Source organism: Dipteris shenzhenensis, chromosome 25 (assembly GCF_047967505.1).
Source record: "Dipteris shenzhenensis isolate YYH24624 ecotype China chromosome 25, Dip_SZ_1.0, whole genome shotgun sequence".
Lineage (NCBI taxonomy): Eukaryota > Viridiplantae > Streptophyta > Polypodiopsida > Gleicheniales > Dipteridaceae > Dipteris > Dipteris shenzhenensis.
The window spans coordinates 48,257,789-48,279,401 of NC_141620.1; the positions used below are offsets into that span (position 1 = coordinate 48,257,789).

Genomic DNA, 21,613 nt, shown 5'->3' on the forward strand with positions numbered 1-21,613 from the left:
ACCTCCTAGATTTAGGCTATCAGACCCCAGATTAGGCAGCGTGTCAGCTGTACTGGTTGTGGCTGCCCGAGAAGGCAGTCCATTGGAGCCTGATGTTGAGCTTCGTGAGGCAAATCTTGACATGGAATGCGTAGACGGATGTCGAACAGTCACTTTATCAGCAATTGCATCACCCCCCCATGCCTCAGGAGGTGTTAAAGATGGAGACCTTTCTCCCTTTGGGGATGTGCCAGGTAGGGGAGTGCTTGCAACCGGTGATGAAGGGCAGGACCTTGCTTGTATCTCCTCCTGGAAACAGAGTAGGTGGCATCCATTTAATCAAGCAATGTACATTGAGCTCCAAAATATTGTAAATGTGAGTGTAGGACAGATTTAACAGATTCAATGTGTCTAGCCCAGATTTAACAAACAGATGTGTCTGCAAGAACCACTAGGAAATGATTCAAGTTTATTTTAGAAACCTGAAGTGAAGGAATACGATTTTCTGCAGACAACTGACTTTCATCTTTGAGCTCTTCTATAGATGGAAATCGTCGAATACCAACAGGGGGAGAAGGTCCCCATGCCACTTTCCTATCTCCTCCAAAATCCTTCTTCAATTCATCATTAGGATCCCAGAAACTGGAAATTGAAGGTGTTATAGGCTGCACATCAACCAAGGGGGAAAAAACTTCCATGTCGTCCTTTATTGTGTAAGCATTGCGAGGCGTCTGCAAGCGTGAAACTGATCCCTTGCCCAAAGTTCGACTGGCAGATATATTGGGAGTATCCTCACCAATTATAGATCCTGAAGATGCAGCAGCAATTGTGGTGTTAATTCCTGAGATGGAAGAAGTGTCTGTTGCATTGAGGGAAGAACGCCCAGATGCTTTTGCTGGGAAAGTTGTTACAGTAGTACGTCCATGAGGATTGGCCATTGGAGCAGGCAAAGGATCTGGCATAAGGACAGAATCTTCTCCTGTAACACCCAAAAGAGCTACATCCATGGTACAGTTTGCCTCATTCACGGGTATAGGGCTTGAGCGTTGCCAAGATAAACTCGTAACTGCCTGGTGGCAAATTTCAAAAAAGGTTAGAATATTTCAACAAGAGCAAGCACATTGAGTATTGACAGGATCATACTAGAGTTTTTCCAACCCCATCCACTGTGTGGGGGCAAACCCTCCCTTCAATTTGCAAACAAGCTGAGTCTCAATTCAATGGAACTTGATGTAAATGACCGTCTTTCTGCATGTGATGCTACAATATTCTTCTAAACTGGAACTATCTAAAATGATAATTTTTTAGAACTATGATATATGTATTTATTGTTCACACCCCAGAAGCATTTTAAAATGACACACAAACAGGGAAGACAATTTGGTTTGTGGTGGTGCCGCACCAGGCCCAAGCAAGCGGGCACATATTTTGAAGCACATCCTGCAATACCCAATACAGAAAACGTTTATCTATTCAAGTGCTATCAGTTTTGTATACTTGATTGATTTCCTGTATACAAACCTGTAAAAGTCTCAATTTCCAGCATCCCCTCGACCCTCCAAAGAAAAAAATATGTTTTGAGAGCATCTAATCTGTTGTACAGTGAAACTTTTCAAACCCTAGAATAAAAATGTGTATCGATTTTGTTCTCATGCCAAGAGACCACTATATACCCGTGCGGTGGAGGCCCCTAGAATACAATGTTTTGTTCAATCTTTCGTGATTTCAGTGACCCCTCTTGCAGTCAGTCTACTAAGGGCATGATGAAAGAATGTACACGGCATCGTGTAGTTAGTTACGCCTTCATCCATACAATTGGGCCTCTCTTATATAGAGAGTAAAGAGCCACACATGAAAAGGTGTGTGCTCCCAAAAGGCATGTGCATGAAGAGGTGTGTATCCCTTATGAAGGGTGTGACCCTTGATGAGAGGGTGCATTACAATAGTACTCTTCCCATGTATCAGAGCCGTGATCCTTCGTGTGATCTAGACGACTACTAGCTATGAAGGATGGTATCAGAGCAAATTTTGCTCCTCCCTGTAGGAAATGTGTCTCACCTTCTAGCACTTATCTAATACCACAATCTACGCTAGAAGGTAATCCAGGCACTGTTGCATGGAAGAGATGGAGAAGATGAGTGATCAAAATTTCACCAACACCCCACCTAAGTCATTAGTGACCTCGCTATCCACTTCACATCACCAGATGATGTCAATGGACACGACTCGTTTCGTCCCCTTTTGTGTGCTTGGGCTCCCAATATAAGGGACATATGCTTTTCGCCTATAGACGCACCTTGTTGATGAAGAGTTATGACTCCTCACTCAAGGGGCACATACCCTCATGAAATGTCACACCTTTTCACTCATGAAGGGTTACACCCTTTCACTTGAGATTTTTCTCTAGCCTTGAAGGGACACAACCCCCTTCTATTTACGTTCACGTAAAGACTCACCTTTTCCATGAAAGGACACCCTTCTTTTTTTTTGCAAAGAAAAGAACCTTCTATTAATGCTTGAAAAACTTCATACAAAACAGTAGCCCCGAAGGTGCTAGTATGGAAAAAAACCGAAAAAGGCTGAAAGAAAAAACCGGCCTGTTCCAAAGAAACCCAGCTCACAGCCTAGGGGATCTCTGGTACTCGGGCTTACAGCCAGGTGGGGGGAATATACAATGAATCCTTCACAGAGTGAAGATGTAGAAAACTCTTGCAGGCCAAGCATTGTAGAATCGATCGGGCCTCACGACAGTCGCCCTAGAGCCTTGGGTCCCACGCTCCCAAGTGGAGCGGAGGGTGTAGATGATAGCTGCCAGATGGTGACCAAGGTAGCCGAGAGTGGAACCGGATGCTCCCCCATCACCAGACTGTAGTGAGCAACCCAAATGTTCCATGCAATGATACTAGCTACTACCTCCCATATGCTGTCCTCCGGAGAAGCAGGAGGAATGAGGCTATCCGGAGGGACTGCCTCATGGAGCTCTATTCTATGAATGCTCTAATTTTGTATCCGGTAAGCTGGCGAGATCTCATCAATCTGGAACGTGTGTCCTCCCTCAGTCAACCAAGCCACCATCCACCCATGTGTAGTCCCTCTGAAGGCTCCGCATATGGGTCATAATCCTGAGGGATCCCATCCAAATCCTCTCTGCACTATGACAACTCTAGAGGCAGTGAGGGATCGTCTCCAAAAAACCAACAGAGCAACAATGACACTGCCCCTCCACCCGCATCTGCTCCAACCACGGGCCGATGGGCAAGCCTCCGTGGGCGACCAACCAAAAGAAGTAGGAGATCTTCCTTGGCCGCAAACTGGACCATAACCACGTCCAAAACCTGTAACAAACCTCTTGGGGCACACTCTGGGCCACCCAATGCCTCTCCCTCGAAGGGGTCCATCAAAGAGTCCATCTGAAGCCTCCTACCAATCCGTGTGGTGTAGGAGAAGAAGAGCACCTCGTCCACCTTCTCGGCAAGGCCGCTCCTCGAGGGCCAAAACCACTCTCTCGGATCCCACTCGACCTCCCTCAAGGGCCTACCCTCCCAAAGCCAGAGGCGCCATTTGGTTGCATCCTGCTCTGGGATACTATAGGAGGATCAATGTGCCACTCCTTCCCCAAACATCCCACCACTCCGATCATCTGCCAATAAATCCCATCTAGACTCCAATCCATCTCTGGGTCTCTCTTAGTGAGTGCCTGAAGTAGGCCTCTAGGTCCTACACGGAAAAAACCGGGCTGTGTGCTGCCTCGCTTCACCATCATCCTCAAGGGTACACCAGTCCGAGAAAACTGGCCCAACCATCTGCTGTCCATTCACACGCGAAGTCCCTCCCACCAAAACTCAGGGATGGCTAGGTCAATCTCTCTCATCCGTTGCCAGGCCCCTCGTAAATGTGCTAGAGCACCAAGCCTCACCTCTACCTCCATGGGTAATATGCTCCATCTGCCAAGGGAGCCGGCTGGTCCACTCAAACAAGGGACTAATGCTCGAACTCCTCTCTACATCTAGGCTGAGCACAAATGAGTCCCCCTACTAATCTCTGCCAGACCCTATGGAGGCTCCTCATCAAGGGGGAACCCTTCCCCATAAAGGGGGGCTCTGAGAAGATCCCTCTGTGTGAATGCTGCCACTGCCCCCCGGTGCGCAGGGTGTTCCTGAGAAGCCCTCGTTGTAAGAGGAGTTTCCAGGGCTCTGCACTGGGGGTGAGGCCGCGAACAACCAACTTGCCCAAGAGGGCTTCTGCTCTGCATCAATGATACCCAAGCCTCCTAATGCCTGCGGCATGATCACTGTCTACCAAGCGACCCGAGCTCTAGTATTCCTCGTGCCATCTGATCCTGCCCAAAGGAAGTTCCGAACCAACCGTCAGAGTTGTGTGAAAACATCAGTAGGAGGCGATATGCTAGGCCGTGGCAAAAAGAGCCCGGTTTGCCACTAAGGCATAGCCTGCTAGGGAGAGTTTAGCCGACAGTAGAGAAGCTTGCGCCGAACACTTTCGAGGACCGGGGCAATCTGTTGCTCTGCTGTAATATCAATACCCACCTGGCATCCAAGGTATCTCGTTGTCTAGCCCTGCGGTATCCATCGGAAGCCAAAGTTGCTCCCCCACTCTCGAATCTCTTGTGTCTCCTCAGAGCCTGTGAAGAAACCTATGGATTTTGTCCAGTTGATCTATGCACCCGAGGCCTCACGGTAGATAGCCAAGGCTCCCTTGACTCTCTCCAAACTCGTTGTGCCCTCTACGTACAAGGCCGTGTCATCTGCGAACTCAGAGTCTAGCAGCTCCTCCTCCTGTCTGATTGGGAGCCTCAACCATGTGAGGCCCGCCACCTGTGATCTCAAGTAGTAGCCCAAAGTCTCCGCCACAAACAAGAAGAGGAAGGGAGCGAGGGAGCAGCCCTAGCGGACCAAGCGAGATAGAGAAAAGGCCTCGCCTGTGTGTCCAATGATAAAGCATCTGACTAGAACTCCCCGCATAGAGCACAAAAACTCCTATGATCCATCTGTCTGAGAAACCCAATCTCCGCATAGTACCCTCCAGGAAAGACCACTCCACCCTGTCGTAGGCCGTCTCAAAATCCAAGAGAAGGATGGCCAACGGCTGTGACTCCTCCCTGGACCAATCCACTACCTCCCAGAACGTGAAGATGTCCAAGATGCTACGCACTTGAACGAACTCAGTCTGTGTGTTGTGGATGATGTCAGTAAGATGGAACCGTAACCGCAAACTGAAGACCTTTGTGAGGACCTTGTATGTGGTATCAAGCAAAGTGATCGGTCTCCACTGCCGGATGTCTGACCTATCTCCTCCTTTCGGGATCAAACAAATCCACCCCCTACTCAGGGACTGAGGAAGGGATCCCATATCGAAGATCTCCTGGCAAGCTATGCAGAAAGGGGTGGAGATAATCTCCCAGAAGTTCCGAAAGAAGGCCGGAGTCAAGCCATCCTCGCCAGGACACTTCTGGGTTGGAAGAGCCTTGAGGGCTTCCCAAAGCTCCTCATCCATGAAAGGCCCCTCCAGACTACTACACAAATCCCGTGAGACTACCGTTGGAACGTGATTTCAAACTACACATAGGCCACAAGACAAGCTGGAGTCATCCCAGTGGTCAGGTCTAAAATCCATTACGGGTCAGTGTACATAATGCCCTCTGCGGATCTCGTCGGCGCTGCAACTGCGTGCATCCCGATCGAAGCCCAGTGGTCTAAAAGAGCTGCTTCATCATCTGTCCCCCTATTGTACCCACCGGCCCTAGAAGGAGTGATAGGAGAACTCAGCCTGCCGAATCTTCGTGTCCTGAAGCTCAAGGCGTGTGCTCTCAAACTTGCCACTAAGCCACTGGGATCCTGGGTCCTGCTCCCTGAGCCTCTTTATGGAGGCGAGGTCTCTCCACAATGCCCGCTCACGCTCCTGAAGAGCCCTTCTCCGCCTGAGGGCATGAGCTTGCAACTCCTCACTGCTCCTCTCGATCATGTCGGAGACCCACGAAGCCCATCCCTCGCAAGGTGCCGTCTCTATCTACTACCAGATCTCTGCCATGACTTATTGAATCTCCTAATCTTGCAGGAGGTCCTCTGGAATGCAGACCCCTCTTTTAAGGAAGACCTCAGCATGGCTGCTCTAAGTGGAGTACTGCTGGAGAATGGTCTTACATTGTGGTGCCTGCCAAAATCCCGATAGAGCCCAATCCCCAACGTAGAAGCGGTCTAGCCTCTCGAGCAATCCATCATGTCTCCTCTGTCCGAAAGAGAAGAGGAGGCTGCCAAGTATCCTGATGAACTCTGGCTCTCGCCACGGGTCTCTGCCACTGATCATGAAGATGAATTGCTCCCAGGTACTCCGCTTTGCTGCTGGCATCTCAGAGAAGGAGACACTGCCCTGCTTGTCCTCCCCAAACTCCAGGTTGTTGAAGTCCCCTTCAACAATCAAGGAGTCTATATCCGGAAGACAACATGTTAGCCTCCTCTAAAAGGCCGGATGGTGTTGTCTGCACGCCGAGGCATACACGTTCGAATCTAAATCCTGGACTTTCCCATCCTAACTCCCATCCAAACTACCCATCTTGGGATAAGCTCGCCCTGATCATAAACCTCTGGAGCCACTGTCTGTGAGACTTAGATGCAGATCCTCCACTCCATCCTACTGCAGGGGACCACACCTCTGGGCCTCTCCCCGGGAGGAGGTGGTGTCGCGGCCTAATGTCTGAAGCTGATAACATATGCTCCTGAATCAAAAGGATGTCCAATGCTTGCCCCACCATTGCCCTCCGCAGCTCTTGCTGAAGATCAGGTACTACAGTCGACTACGAGCACGGTCATGGAGCCCGTGCACGTTCCAACTCACTAACGTCCAGCTCATGAGGACGGGGATGCAGATAGGCTCTCCTATGAGTGGGTGCCTATTCCAAAAAGTCTGCCTTATGTGACTTTGCCGGGGGTTTGAAGGGCGAGTAGTCCATGTCTGTACGTCAGCATACTAGAGTGGACACCAGCTCAATGCCAATCTTTCGTGCCCACTTCATCATGAAGGAGACTTCGACCTCGAACAACTCCCCGCACACTTCTGAAGTGGCCAATAGGATGCCTAATCAACCTTTACCTCAAGTGGCAATCTGATAACTCCTACCGCCAAACCACACATTGTCTTCTCTCGCGTGAAGCACAACTGAAAGTTCACCTCTGCACCATGGGTGTGCCAAAGGTACTGCAGTCCCTGTGGCCCCATCCACCCCATCCATCATGGGTGAAATCTAATCTCCTAGCATAGCATCAAACACCACTAGGGACCAATTCTCCAACCCTGTGGAGGTGAACTGGAATCTCCAAATTGGGTGTGTTTGGGAGCCCCCTACGCTCATCGAACCCCCTTTCCATGGCTACAAGATCACAAGCGTAACCTCCAAAGGTAAAGGGTAAGAGTCCGGAATCTCTAGATAATTCCAGAGTCCCATGGTACCAAGGGAAGAGGTACACCAAATGTGAGCCAAGGAGGATGGACCTCTACTCCACAAGTGTCGAGGCAGTATCGGGGAAGCTCAACTGGATGAGGAAGATGCCTCTTCCATAGATGGTGACTTCCTGAATGTGGTCACCCTCTACTGCCAAGCTCGCCTGGATCCACTCTCGCACATGTCGCCTTGTGGGTGTGAGGTCCACAATTCTGTCCACAATTGCCTTGTCCTGGAGGGACTGAACTACTTGCTATACATGTTGCTTGTCGGCTGGAGAAAGGAGGACCTTAATAGCTGTGGGATTCAAGGGTGTTGCCATAGAACCCCTCTGGCCAAACCAAGGGTCACCACCAAGATTCTCCAAACAAGCACAAAAAAACTCCCCCTACTAAGAAGGAAATGGAAAAAAGGGGAAAGCCACCTGGAAAGTGGCCAAGGAAGGAGGCGAAGAGGAGAGGCAGAGAAATGGATATGAGGCGGGGGGAGGGCGGGCTGAAGGAGGCAAGAGGAGGTGACAGAGGGGTAGCGGGAGGAGGTGACAGAGGGGCAACGGGGGAGGTGGGAGGGGCAATGGAAAGGGGAGGAGAGGAGAGGGGAGCAGAGGAGGCGGAGAGGGGAGGCGAGAGGGGTGGAGGCAAGAGGAGACACGGAGAGGGGGCGGAGAAGGCAGAAAGAAAGAAAGTCTATTAACGTCCACTGGAGACCAAAAGGTCTATGGGACAGCAAGAAACCCTCTAGTACATCTGCTTTAGGGAGGGCACATGGCAGCTCCCAAGGAGTGCAAAAAGCAACCCCAATTATTTAGAGTATCTACATGATATTCTGGAGAGTAAACAGCCATACATCAGTTTAAGACTGAGAGTCTTTTGGTTTTAATTTAAAATCTCTGATTAGTGCTACCCCTTCACGGTAAACTGCCCATTTTCCATCCTTTCTAGCAGCCCTGACTTTAGCTAATTCAGTTGCCTTAATCTTGAGTTGATTTTATGTAAGCTCCTCTGCTATCCATACTTTGGTGCCCTTCAGCTCGTAAGATTGTCGAAGAAGCTTGATCCGCATATCTTTTGACTTCAGTGTAAGGATTGCATAACCTCTATAGTGCAAAATAGAAGCTGGCCTGGAGTCGTCATCATCCTGCTCATCATCATTCACCCATTCGATGTTGGGCAAACTTGATTTGATATTTGTCAATATTTCACTATATGTATCCTCCTCTTTGTACCAATCTTTTGGGAGCCCCCCTATTCTAATCTTCAACGCATTATCACATCTAGCTTCGTGTTCTTTAATCTCTGCTTGGATATCAGACTTACTTGCTTTGTTGTCAACTTCCACAAACACTTCCTTTCTAGCAGTTTGTACTTCAGTGTGAACAAGATCTTTGACTATAGAGACTAGCTGCGGGGTAGGGGGGGAATCCTTACAAGATTTTACAGCCTCATCAATTACTACCTGCTTACCAGACCCTTCCAAGATGTGAAGTCGGGCCTTTACTTCTGCCAGCTCCAATCGTAGCTCTCTCACTGCCTGCTGCAGATAAAAAATCTGATCCTGTTGCCCGAGCATGGGCCGTTTTGAGCCTTCTTGTTGGTAATTCTGTGCGTATAGAGAGGGTGTCATGGCTGCAACTGTAGAGTACCGAGTCCTGATGGATGTTGAAGGAGTTGAGGGGGTTGAGGGGGACTTGGAGGAGAGGGTAGGCCAATCCATAGTTGGCAGTATGATGAACCCCCTGGCTTAACCTAACCCCCGGGTTGGGTTGGGGGTTTAGCCCAACTCGGGATTAGAGAGAATGTGAAGAGGAGGAAGGTGGGCTGGGGATTCAGCCCAGCTAGGAGAGGCTACAGGAGAAGGGGCGAAGAGACTACGGGAGGGGGGGGGGGGCGGAGAGGCTGCGAGAGGGGGACGGAGAGGCTTTGTGGGGGGGGGGGGGGGGGGGAGAGAGGCTACGGGAGGGGGAGCGGAGAGAGAGAGGCTACGAAGGAGGGAGCAGAGAGGCTACGAGAGGAGGAGGCAGGGGAAGGAGATGGCGGGGGAGAAGGGGAGGCGATAGCAGAGGAGGAGGAGACAGGGGATGGCTGCCGGAAGGAGGAGATGGTGGGGAAGGGCAGCGGGAGCAGCCAGGCACTTGGAACAGCTTTTGTCCCAAGCTTTTTAGTTGGAACTAGTTGTACATTGCTGGGTGACTCACGGAGAGCTTTTCGTCAAACCGAACCTCTACTATCACATCAATTTTTCCCACACAAATCTGTCCCATCTACCGCAACCTGCAAGCAGCCCTTCGTCTGTGGATTTGGCCACACATAGCAGCCCTAATCAGCGCCTAATTTTGCCCACAAGCAGTATAGTTGCTGCACCAGTTTCAGCGCCCTCGATCAGCATCTTACTTTCCTCAGTACACATAGCCTTTGCCAGTGCTGCTTTTATGCCTGAAATGAGCCGATTACTGCATACCTTCCAATGCACCTCCAATCTGCTGACCTCTGCCTGACTTCATGTGAAGAACTTATCTACTACAAAGAAGAATCACCACCCAGCCGTGACTTCATAGGGTACAATTTGCAGAGAGGCAGGTCAATCACTTGCATCAATAGCTTGAAGACACTAGAATGGATGAAAACCAAACAGAGGAATGTTGAACGGACAACTTGAAGCTCAGAAAGCAGAAAATGAATTTCTTTACCAACGGCTTTACAACATAGAATGCATTGAACAGTGAGAAAGACAATCTTATAGCTCAGCTAAGAAGGGGCAATGCACACACTATGGCAGTGATGCAAGGCTGCAAGAGATCTTTCAAGCCAAGAAGGATACAGCTAGGGGAGGAAGTAGAAAGGATGCAGATCGGGCAAAGGTTAGTCAAATGGATCTCACATTGAGAATGAGAATGTACACTATCGAAAAGAGAAGGCTCAATATTGTGAAAATAAGCAAAATGCCCTACAGTTAAATTACAATACCGCTCTGCAAGAGCATGTCAAGGCTCTTGAAAATTTTTTAAAAGCAAGTCCTTCGTTCTTTTTAATACACAAAGTACTCTGGCAGTCTTGAGAGAGACTTATGATGAAGCTGCTAAATAATTTCCATAGGCTTGACTATAGCTAGTAGAATTAGATAGAGCTATTGCGATTAGTAACAACCAAGTGGAGGAGCTGAAGGAGAACATCTGCACTCTTAGGATTAGACACCAAGGAATCAAGAAACAACTTGCTTATGTAGAAGCTGAGACTGTGATATTGACAGCCACAATAATTAAATCAAAGGAATATCCTCTTCCAATGTGGCAGGGCCATATGCACACAATCTGTCATGGGCACATTATACATGAATGCCAAATCTGATGGCCTAAGTGTGGCCACCTTGTGCATGTGTTTTGCGTTGAGGTGTTTGTGCATGCAACCTCTGTATGCAAAGATTGTTGTATGTCAATGCTTCAAACATGGAGACACCAATTATGCCTACCTACTATCGATATCTATCTAGAGAAAGAAGAGGCGGAACATGCATTGGCCACAAAAAGAAAGGCTCCCTTTAATGAACGAAAGATACATCCTCCTAATGAACGGAAGAAGAAGCCCCGGTTTGACAAAGGGATGATATAGCCCCCTGAAGAAAGGAAGAAAACACCCATTGATGAAGGGGAAAACACATCAGCTCGCGAATTTTACAGCACTTTTTGAGATGTACATGTTTATCTTTAATGAAACCACTTTGCCAAAGTTCTTGTATTTTTAAGATCTTCTTGACCACTTTTTAGCACTTTGGGTATTGTTTGAGCACTTTTGTGCACTTTTTTAGCATTGTTTGACGAGTATTTAGCACTATTCTAGCACTATTTGACAATAAGTCTATGATTTATTGGAGAAGCAAAACTACAACTAGCACGTTGATTTTAGGATTAACTACAACTAGCACAATTGTCGTACAAGTTAAGTGATTCAAGATTATTAACTGTAACGACCACGGTGGTTTTAGAAGATAAGTGGTTTAAACCATTCCCAATCTAAACAGAGGGTTGTACATGATATACACTAAAATTGTTATCTTCTTCTTACACCAACGAGCACTCTTACACACATTTATAACACATTTGAGCACTTTTTGAGAACTTTTGGACACTTTTGGGCACTTTTTAAGCACAATTTGACCACAATAAGTCTATAATCTATTCGATAGGCGACAGCCAACACAGTGGTTTTAGAATTAACTACAACGAGCATAATTGTTGTACAAATTAATTGACTCAGGATTAACTATAGCCTGTAAGGTGGTTTTAAAAGATCATTGGTGGTTTAGGATTCATCTTTTTTTTACCATTCCCAATGCAAGCAGAGGGTTGTACGTGATATGCACTGAAAATTTTATCTGCTTCTTATACCAGTGAGCACTTCTACACCTTCTTGTCTTTGAGTTTATTGACGTACCCGGGCTTCAAGTCCAATGCATGCCATGTGGACCAGGTTGGATGCCAAGTGTCCTTGTATAGACCTTAATCCTTTAACTCTACTTCGCATTTCTCTATAACACTAGGCCTTCTTATTCCTAGACATGATTTCTTGTGTCCATCGTTGCACTGCCAAGGCCTCTTGGTTTTCCGCCTTGCCATTACCAAGCCATATGCTTTCGTGAGTATGGCTGACGTAACATTTTGGTCACGAGAGACGTCGATCCCCTGTACCCGATCTTCCCCACGAGTTTGTTGTCCACCTCTAGCGAGATTTTAACCCCTCAGCTTCAGCATCTCCAGGGTACTCTCCACCATCTTCAGCTGCCAGATATCCCCCTGAGCTAGATTTCCCTTCCCTAGGATAGTATCTCCTATCCTATCTGAATTATCTCCCTCTCCAAGATATCCCCCTCTTCAGACAATAGCTCTGAGACAAACATCAGCTTAATTGTACCTTTATGAGAGTTCTTCTTTGCTGGATTTAAAGCCGTCCAGATCCGTGGACTCTATAGCCAACCCCTATTCTTTCGAGAGCAGTAACACCTACCTTTGCATTATCTGTGTTACCTCCTTCATGACTCCCTCTGCCAGATTTCCACAGGTGGTTCCATCCTCCCTCCCCTGCCCCATCCACCATGAGCAATTTTAGGTAGCAGCTCGCACCTTCCTCAAGATATGGTACAAACTAGAGCATACTATTGTCGTGCTCTCCTCACCGGAACCTCAAGCATGTCGAACCGCTTGCGTGCAGTCTCTCCAATGGTTAGCGAACTGAATCCAAAAAACTCTCCTAAAGCAACTCGACATGGTCAAACACTACTTCAACTCCAAATTCTCAACTAAGGACAGCATTTCCAACTTGGTCTAGAAAGTCCAGCAACTTCAGGATCCTCAGAGTAGCTCACACCCAGAGGATGATACAATGCCATCCGACAACTATGTGGACCCGATTCCACCAAAATAAAACGTTGAACTTCGTGCCCTCTATCGTTTACATCAAGCTTTAAGAACAAAAAAACTTGACATTAAATTACCGAAAGCCTATGCTGGTCATGTATTTGACACTGCCGACCTCACTGAAAGCAAGAAGATTGCACTAGTTGCCTCCCTCCTAAAGGATATTGCATATAGACTTTCAAGCACGATCAAAACTTGGACAGTAGGAGCAAATTGGCTCCCTATCTGCCTAGATCTTCCAGTTCACTACATTTGTGCTAGAGATAGATGGCTTGAATGCTGATGATCGGCTCCATGCCTTCATCTCAGGCCTCAATTCCTCATTATGCATTGATGTCCCTAAAAGAAAACATTACCATCACTACTAATGCTATTACATATGCAAAGCGTATAACAAATTTCCAGAATACAAGGAAGCAAGATTCTAATAAGTCACAGAACTCTGCATCAGCCAAAGGATCTCACCCTCAGAATAACTCGAAGTTCTAGAAACAATCGGGTAATCAAGGTTCTCGACAGCCTCAAGATCCCAACAAATCCCAAAAATCCTATCCTGGTTCCCAACGAAGCACTACTCCAAGGATCGTGGATCTACGTCTTCGTACAGCAACAAGCGCCATTAGCAACATAAAGGTGCAGCCACAGGCAAGAATAATGGCTCTAGTGCAAAAGGACTTTGCACCATCTGCTTTTGCAACCATAGATGTTCGATTGTCCAAAGAGAGCCAAACAAAATTCAAAAATGGAACCTAGCACTTCCCAGTCTAAAGATGCTACTCTAGCACAAGACAAGATAGGCAAAGCTGCCCGAGTGGCGAACACCATTCATAAAAGCCTTGCCAGCAATCTCGAACCTTCCCTAACCACTCAAGTACTTTGCATCCAAGGATCCATTCGTGGAACATCGATCACCATCCTTCTGTTTTCATGACTTCCTCGCTAGTCCCAGGGTCAAAAACCTATCCTTCCACATCCATCAATATACGGACAAGTTAAATTTTGACATAACACCCCTCTTCTAGTACGATGTCATCCTCGGACAACAGTGGCTCTATGACTATGACCCATCGATCATCCATACAATTTAGTTTGTGCAACATGGAAAACTTATTGAGATAACTGGTTCCAAGGATGCTCCTTCAATACCAGTTACCTCGGCTTTACAAGTTAAGAACTACATTTCTGTTGGTTATTGTGGTGGAGGAGACACCCCAAAAAGGATCATCTTGAGTACCTTAGCCAACCATTTTTCCAGCCTTATCTGCACATCTTTCCACATGAATTGCCAAAGCAATTACCACCTCAACGACCAGTGGATCATATAAGCAACCTCCTTCCAGGAGGTCCTCAACCATTGAAACCTCTTTATCAGGTTTCTTTCACACAACACAAGGAAATCCAGAGATAAATGACAAAACTACTTGACAAACAGACTGAAAGATTTAATCAAGTCTTCGAAGAAATGCTCTGACAATATATTCAGTCACGATTGTCATCTTGGGAAGAGTAACTACCAGTCCTCGAGTTTGCCTACAATAACTCTTTCCATAGTGCCATTAGTATGACTACATTCCATGCAGCTTATGGACACACTCCAATTGTATCAACAAATTTCGTACTTCAACACCGAGTGACCCTAGCTGATCAACTTGTTTAAGAAATGCACGGCATTCTACTCCAAGTTAGCAACCATATGCATAAAGCGCAAGAGCGATATCAACAATCCGCCAACAAACGCAGAAGTCATTTTGAATTTCAAATTGGTGACATGGTGTTGTTGTTTGTAGCTCCACATCGCTACAAGACGGTCAAGTCTGTATTCCCGAAGTCGTGGCCAAGATACTATGGATCATTCCAAATCATCAAGAAACATTCACCTTTAAGTTATAAATTGGAATTACCACCATCCTGAGGTAAAATCCTACATTTCTTCTTGGTTAAAGACATATACTCCAGGTGATGAAGCTGTTCCTCTTCCAGGTGACTATAGAAGATGACTATGTTCTCTTTGTCCCTGAGCATATTATGGAGCATCGCCAACGAGAGACTCGGCATCAACTCATCATGGAATTTCTTGTTCTTTGACGACTCCTAGCCTCAAATGAAAAGCAACGTCATCAAGATGGTTACTTCTTTCTTATCTTGTCAAGAAATGAAAGCAAGCAAACGACTTCCAACAAGAATTCTTCAACCACTTCCTGTACAACTGAAAGATGGGAAAGCATTCCCATGGATTTTATTACACACTACTACAATTCTCTAGAGGAAACACTCAAATGATGGTAATTGTTGATCAATTGTCCAAAATGGCACATTTTGTTGCTTGTAAGCGAAGTGCCCAGGCTCCAAACATCACCAAACTATTCATACAACATATCTTCTGGCACCATGGATTGCCCAAGAACATCGTCTCCAACAAAGATTCGAAGTTTACCAGTCATTTTTGGGTTTCTCTTTTCAAATCTTTGGGTACAACTTTATTGTTCAATTCAACCTATCATCCAAGATCAGATGGAAAGACTGAAAGAGTTAATCCAATCTTGAAATAAATGCTCCGACAATATATTCAATCATGATTGTTATCTTGGGAAGAGTATCTGTCGCTCCTCGACTTTGCCTACAATAACGCTTTCCATAGTGCCATCTGTATGACTCCATTCCAAGCAGCTTATGGGCACACTCTAATTGTACCAAGAAATTTCATTTTTCAACATCGAGTAGCCCTAGCTAATCAACTTGTTTAAGAAATTCAAGACATTCTACTCCAAGTCAGGGATCGTATGTGTAAAGTGAAAGAGCAGTATCAATGGTCCGTCAATAAATGCAGACGTCATCTTGAATTTCAAATTGGTGACATGGTGCTATTGTTAGTAGCTCCACATCACTATAAGACGGTCAAGTCTGTGTTCCTGAAGTTGCGGCCAAGATACTATGGACCATCTGGATCATCAAGAAATCTTACCTTAAGTTATAAATTGAAATTACCACCATCCTAGGGTAAAATCCATCCTATATTCCTTCTTGGTTAAAGACATATACTCCAAGTGGTCATGTTCCAGAAATTCAAGATGGTTATGTTGTCCTTATCCCTAAGCACATTCTAGAGCATCGCCAGCATGTTACGGAATTGTAATTCCAATATTTCTTACTATGGAAATTATTTTATTTTAGTCAAGTGTGACTATGGCAAAGTATTTCATAGGAGCGCACTGGATGCGACAGGGGTCTTAGTGGATGCTTTGTGGGGTTTAGTTGGGAACACCTAACTACCTATGTTTTGCTAGGCTAAATGGTTAGTATTGTGGGTGATTCCATGTTAATACTAATGTCGCTAGTGTTACTGGTGTTATTGCAATTGCTCGCAAGGTGTGTATTTTGATGTTTGTATATCAAGCGTACAATTATGTTGGGATTAGCTGGTGTGATGATTCATCAATTGATTGTAACAACTAACACACTTGGCTGCTTGAGTACAGATGATGAGTTGGATAACGAGGAATGGAGATGGTGAAGGTGATTTGGATTGTTCGAAGTTTCTAATGGTTGTCAAAGGCCATGGGCCATATTATAAAGTTATGAATTTTAAGCCGTGGGCTAATTTATTTTATAAATTTTGGATGAGGGCATATTAAGCCTTGTGATATTTTTAGCTCGTGGAGCTATGTTGAGCAATCCCTCTAAATATGGACAAGGGATGCTTTTTGATGTACTATTATTGGCTCTTTGCTTTTTGGAATTACAATTATAAATACTCTAGATGGGAAGCAAGAGCCACCATCTAGGGGGGGCAGATTGAACCCCATGCAGTGTCGCTCTCTCTTTCTCTTCTCTTTCCCACTTGTTTCCTTGTTCTTGGTTTCTATGGTTTTTGTAAATCTTGAATTTGTAAGCATGTTTGATTTGAATTTTCGGAACAGTAGCAAGAGACTGGACATCGACTCATCACAAAATTCCTCGTTCTTTGGCGTGATCTAGACGACTACTGGCCTCATATGAAACGCGATGTCATCAAGATTGTTGCTTCTTGCTGATTTTGTCGCAAGCAAACTTCTAGCAGGACTTCTTCAACCACTTGCTGTACCAACTCAACTGAAAGATGGGAAAGCATTTTATCACGATCCTCTAGGGGTAGCACTCAAATTATGATTCTTGTTTATCAATTGTCCAAAATGGCATATTTTGTTTCTTGCAAGAGAAGTGCCGCTCGTGACATCACTGAACTATTCAAATATACCTTTGTAAGACTAGAATAAGTCCAATCATACAAATTTAGATTTTTTGTTGTTCTAAAGACCAAAAATCTACACAGAAAATAAAAGAGAAAATGAATGAGAAGAAAAAAGAGGTAAATAAAAAATTTTATGAAAAACAGAAGGAAGACATACTTAGCAAGCAAAGCAGCACTTATGTCGTCATCAGTGCCCAAGCATAAGCAGCTATACTGGGTTTCTAAAGACCCATGGAGTCTCTTGGGCAAACCCAGTGCTTACTAAAATACGTCAAATAAACAAAAGAGAAAGAAAACAAGAAATAAAGAAGAAAGGAAGAAGGTGACTAAGCAAAAATAAACAAGCAAGCCAAGAAACAAAATCTTCCAAAATCCGAAAGGAGGGGAAGTGGGCAGTGGTACGAGAGGGACGACTTCTTACAGGCCCCCGTAGAACACCTGCCCCCTCCCCTACATAGGGAAGCGGGGCCTATGAGACTCAGATATCCAAGACCCTGTCCTGCACCATTTCAAACTCTAATGGTACCTTATGGTCAAAATCAAGGAACTTCTCGGAATCCTATACAGGCCATGACATAGTCTTCTATACAAAGACACATCAAAGTCCAGAGCGCCCTCTCCCAATAGTCAGCAGATATACATGGGAGTCTGCCTACAGAGATGAGACGAGGGGTACAGGAGGAGTTCGAGGTTCAGGTGGAGTTGCAATCCTTTTTAGATCCACACTTCGGGGGATCATTTCAGTAGAGCAAAGAGATACACATTCCAGATTTCTTTGGATCCGGATACGACACATGGACAGCCAAGATCTGTTTGTCGCAGTTTGCTACTTCCCCTCAGAGACCTCCCACTTTGCCAGAGATATCCGAGGTGATGATGAGACATCCCCATTTGCTGCCCTTTATCAGTCCATCATTGACTTTTCTAGCTGCGGAGAAGTCCTTCTAGTGGGGGACTTCAACGCGATGACAAGGGCCCGTCAGGTACCACTTCTTGATTTCAGAGATGATTCCACTCTACTGGCAGATGTTGACCTTGAGGAGACAGGTCTGCTACGGGTTTCGGCTGACAGGCAAGGTCCACTCTCATCCTATGGGCATGCCCTATTAGACCTAGGCAAAATACATGATCTCATTATCTACAATGGTCTTGACAGATGGCCCGCTTCAGGTGGTTTCACATGCTTTCTACATGGGGGGGGCTCCAATGTTGATTACATCATGGGATCCCCTATCTTCACATCTCGCATTACTGACTTCACTATAGCACCTCTCCCCCAGGGGCTGATCATACATACCTTTTCTTTCGCATCTCCACCTCCCTTCGCACAGCACCTTCCATCCCACTCAGTGCTTACTTCACCTACCACGATATACGCTTTGATCGGGATCACTCACCTTCTTACTCTGGCCGTCTGTACATACTTCTTGCTTATATTGACTTCATACCCCTTTTAGAGGATCGTGCTACCCTTGTCACCCACTCACTACACGAGGCTGCCATTCACGCTTTTCCCCACACCACCCGCTCCACCCGCCCACCACCCCCTGGAACTGTACCATGTAATAGTTGGTATGATGATGTGTGTAAGGCCTTACGCCGTCAACTTAGATTCGAAACCAAAAACAGTCTTCCGAGCGCATCAAATACGCTACGTGAATACCATAGACTGGTACGGAGGAAGAAACTAGACTTCGTTCGTCGAAACGAGGAGGAGCTACTGAACATTTTGTTTAGTAACAACTCTAAGGACTTCTAGCGGAGATTTCTAGAAGGATTGTCCCCTCCGCCACTCACTGACACCCAGATCTGGTTTGATTATGCACGCACACTTTATGACATCCCAAATCAGCCAGTCCCTAGCCTCTCACACATGCCTCGTCCCACATCCTGCACCCTCTTCACTAGAGGAGGGCTAAAGGATGCTATAATGAAATTTCATAATGGCCGAGCGAAGGATCATGAAGGACTATGCACTGAGTTTATTGCATATGGGATTAACCTCCTAGCCCCGATCTTAGCAAAGCTTTTTAATGAAGTGGTTTGTTTGGGATTTCCACACACTTGGACCATTAACACTATCTCACCCATCCACAAGGCAGGGGATCCCATGAGCCCGGAGAACTACAGGACCAATATGATTGGACATGTCATGTCTAAGATTTATGCATCAGTACTTGACTCCGAGGTTAGCAAACTTGCAGAGTGTCGAGGACTTAAAGCAGTAGGACAGGCCAGATTCCGGTGTGATCATGGAACCATGGACCACGTTCTCACGCTCAGATGTATCATCGAGGAGGCAAGGTCACGGAAGCAGAGGGTTTATTGTTGCTTTGTGGATTTCGCAAGGCATTTGACGCGATCCCGAGAGCCCGCCTCATACGGCGCCTACAGGACTTGAGTTATGACCAAGAGATCATTTGGGCTGTCATGGCACTTTACGAGAGAGTTTCTGGCAGAGTTCGAGTAGGATCCGGGTGGACAGACGAGATCATGAGTACCATCGGGGTCAAACAAGGGTGTCCTTTGTCGCCTACCTTGCTTGGCCTCTACATTGACGAGCTTGAGACATTGATGCAGACACAGGGGGGTGTAGGTTGCTCTCTTGCGGACACGCTGATCTAGATTTTGCTCTATGCAGATGATGTGGCTCTCTTGTCTTCCTCAGCAGAGGGGCTTCAGAGACACCTAGACGCACTACAATCCTTTTGTGAGTCTCATGATTTGAAGGTCAACCTGGGTAAAACCAAGGTCATGATCTTCAATACATCTCGAGCCATCATGTGTCAGAAGCAGTTCACATTTGCGGGGTCTCCTGTTGAGATAGTTTCATCATACACTTATCTTGGGGTTATCTTCTCCGGACCGAGCTTCACTATGAGACCCGCGATGCAGGCACGCTTGAGTAGAGGGTATGCCTCATTGGCCAGCCTAGAGAGGCAGTGCTTCCGCTCACACTTTCAGGATCCGCGCACCAAGGGGTTGCTTTTTGACTCCTTGGCTCGCCCAGCGGGGATGTACAGCAGTCCTTGTTGGGGGCCAGACTTGTCGGATACAAAGTGGGCCCGTGTGGAGCGGCTATAGGTTCTCATGCTATCACGGATGATTCGTGGTAAGTCATCCGTTCCTCACCAGATCATTCAAACTAAGTTTGGGTCACCCCCTTTACAGCTAGATACTGCATTTCAGGTCATCACATATCTGTACCGAGTTAGAAAATATGGGGATTATACCTCAGGGCGTAGCAGGCTACCATGGATAGCTCTATCCTCTTCTATGGCACTTGCAGCAGGAGGAGATCAGAGGTGCTGGTATGCACGTACAAAGAGATGGTTTGAGCGACTGGGGCTCCACATGGTTGTCTACCTCCCTTCCAATATAGCATGGATGCTCCATTCTCTCCCCTCTTATCACACAAGGTCAACCAGGTTATCCGTGAGGATCTACTACAGCTACACACTTTTCGGACCTGGTAGGAATCGAGTGAACTCCCAGTGAAGCTTAGCTTCTACAGAGATCACTTCTTACATATCACAGCGGAGGGTTTTATTGATCCACCAGGATACACACAGATTCACCTACCCCACTACACAGACTTCGCATCGAGAGCGGCAGAGCAGGGCGACTACTGAGGCTGTGAACTATGATTGACAAGCTCACCATTGTATGGGATTCCCGAGATTCCAAAACTTGTGGTGGGTCTCCACCTTGTCCTATAGCTGGTTCTGCACAAAGTGCCTCCTAACTCAATCTGGAATACATGAGGCCAAAAGCTAACAAGTCACGAGAAACCCGTTATGCTCAAGCTGAGATAACATGACCTCGAAAGGGTTGATGGACATTTTCCTTTGGAGGATCAACTGTCGTATTTTATTTAAAGCACTTCAAGTATATTGTTAAAGGAATTAATGTCAATGTCCTTGGTGAGGGCAAATTGGCACTGACTAGGTGGTTCTAAGGTTAGTGTACCGAAATGTGAAATTGCCAAGGGGCAAATGTAATTCAATGATACTCCAAGAGAGGGGTGAATGGTATACCTAAGCATGGCCCTAGGAATGTGACATGTGGCATGTACAACCATGTAGGGAGTTGTGGGCTTTGTGTACAGCTTGCAGGTGCATTAACGTGTGAATTGTATGAAGCTGGCTGTCCCGAAGGCTGGCTGAGAGGATGATCTCATGCAGAGAGTCGTTCAATAGTGTCGCCATGATAGCCGTGTGCACGACATCCAGGGGTCGAGAAGACATATGATCTTGTGAAACAAGATTTCTTTTAGCCAAAAATTAAAAAACATATTCATGAATATGTGACACATTTTTCGTGTCAAGTGAGTAAGGTGAAACCACCCAAACTTTTACAGCCCTTGGAAATACCACTAGGTAGGCAGGAGAGAATTTCCATGGACTTTATAGTTGGTCTGCCTACAACACAAGGTGGATATGATTCTATCATTAAGGTGGTTAATCGTCTTACTAAGATGGCTCACTTCATTCCGACCAGGGAGTCTGTTAGTGCCCCACGAGTCGCAGATTTGTAAATTAAACAT

General features: G+C 46.3%; 1 protein-coding gene across 3 annotated transcripts in view; it reads right to left on the reverse strand.

The window, feature by feature from the left end:
• The window catches only part of NEDD1 (Transducin/WD40 repeat-like superfamily protein), a 63,786-nt gene that overhangs the window by 7,124 nt on the left and 35,049 nt on the right, over positions 1 to 21,613 (reverse strand). For all 3 annotated transcript variants that reach the window (XM_087396472.1, XM_087396471.1, XM_087396473.1), the window contains 2 exons: positions 462 to 1,049; positions 3 to 288 (listed from right to left, as the gene is read on the reverse strand). In XM_087396472.1, coding sequence (XP_087252598.1) covers positions 3 to 288; positions 462 to 1,049 — 874 coding nt within the window. The remainder of the gene's footprint in view (positions 1 to 2; positions 289 to 461; positions 1,050 to 21,613) is intronic.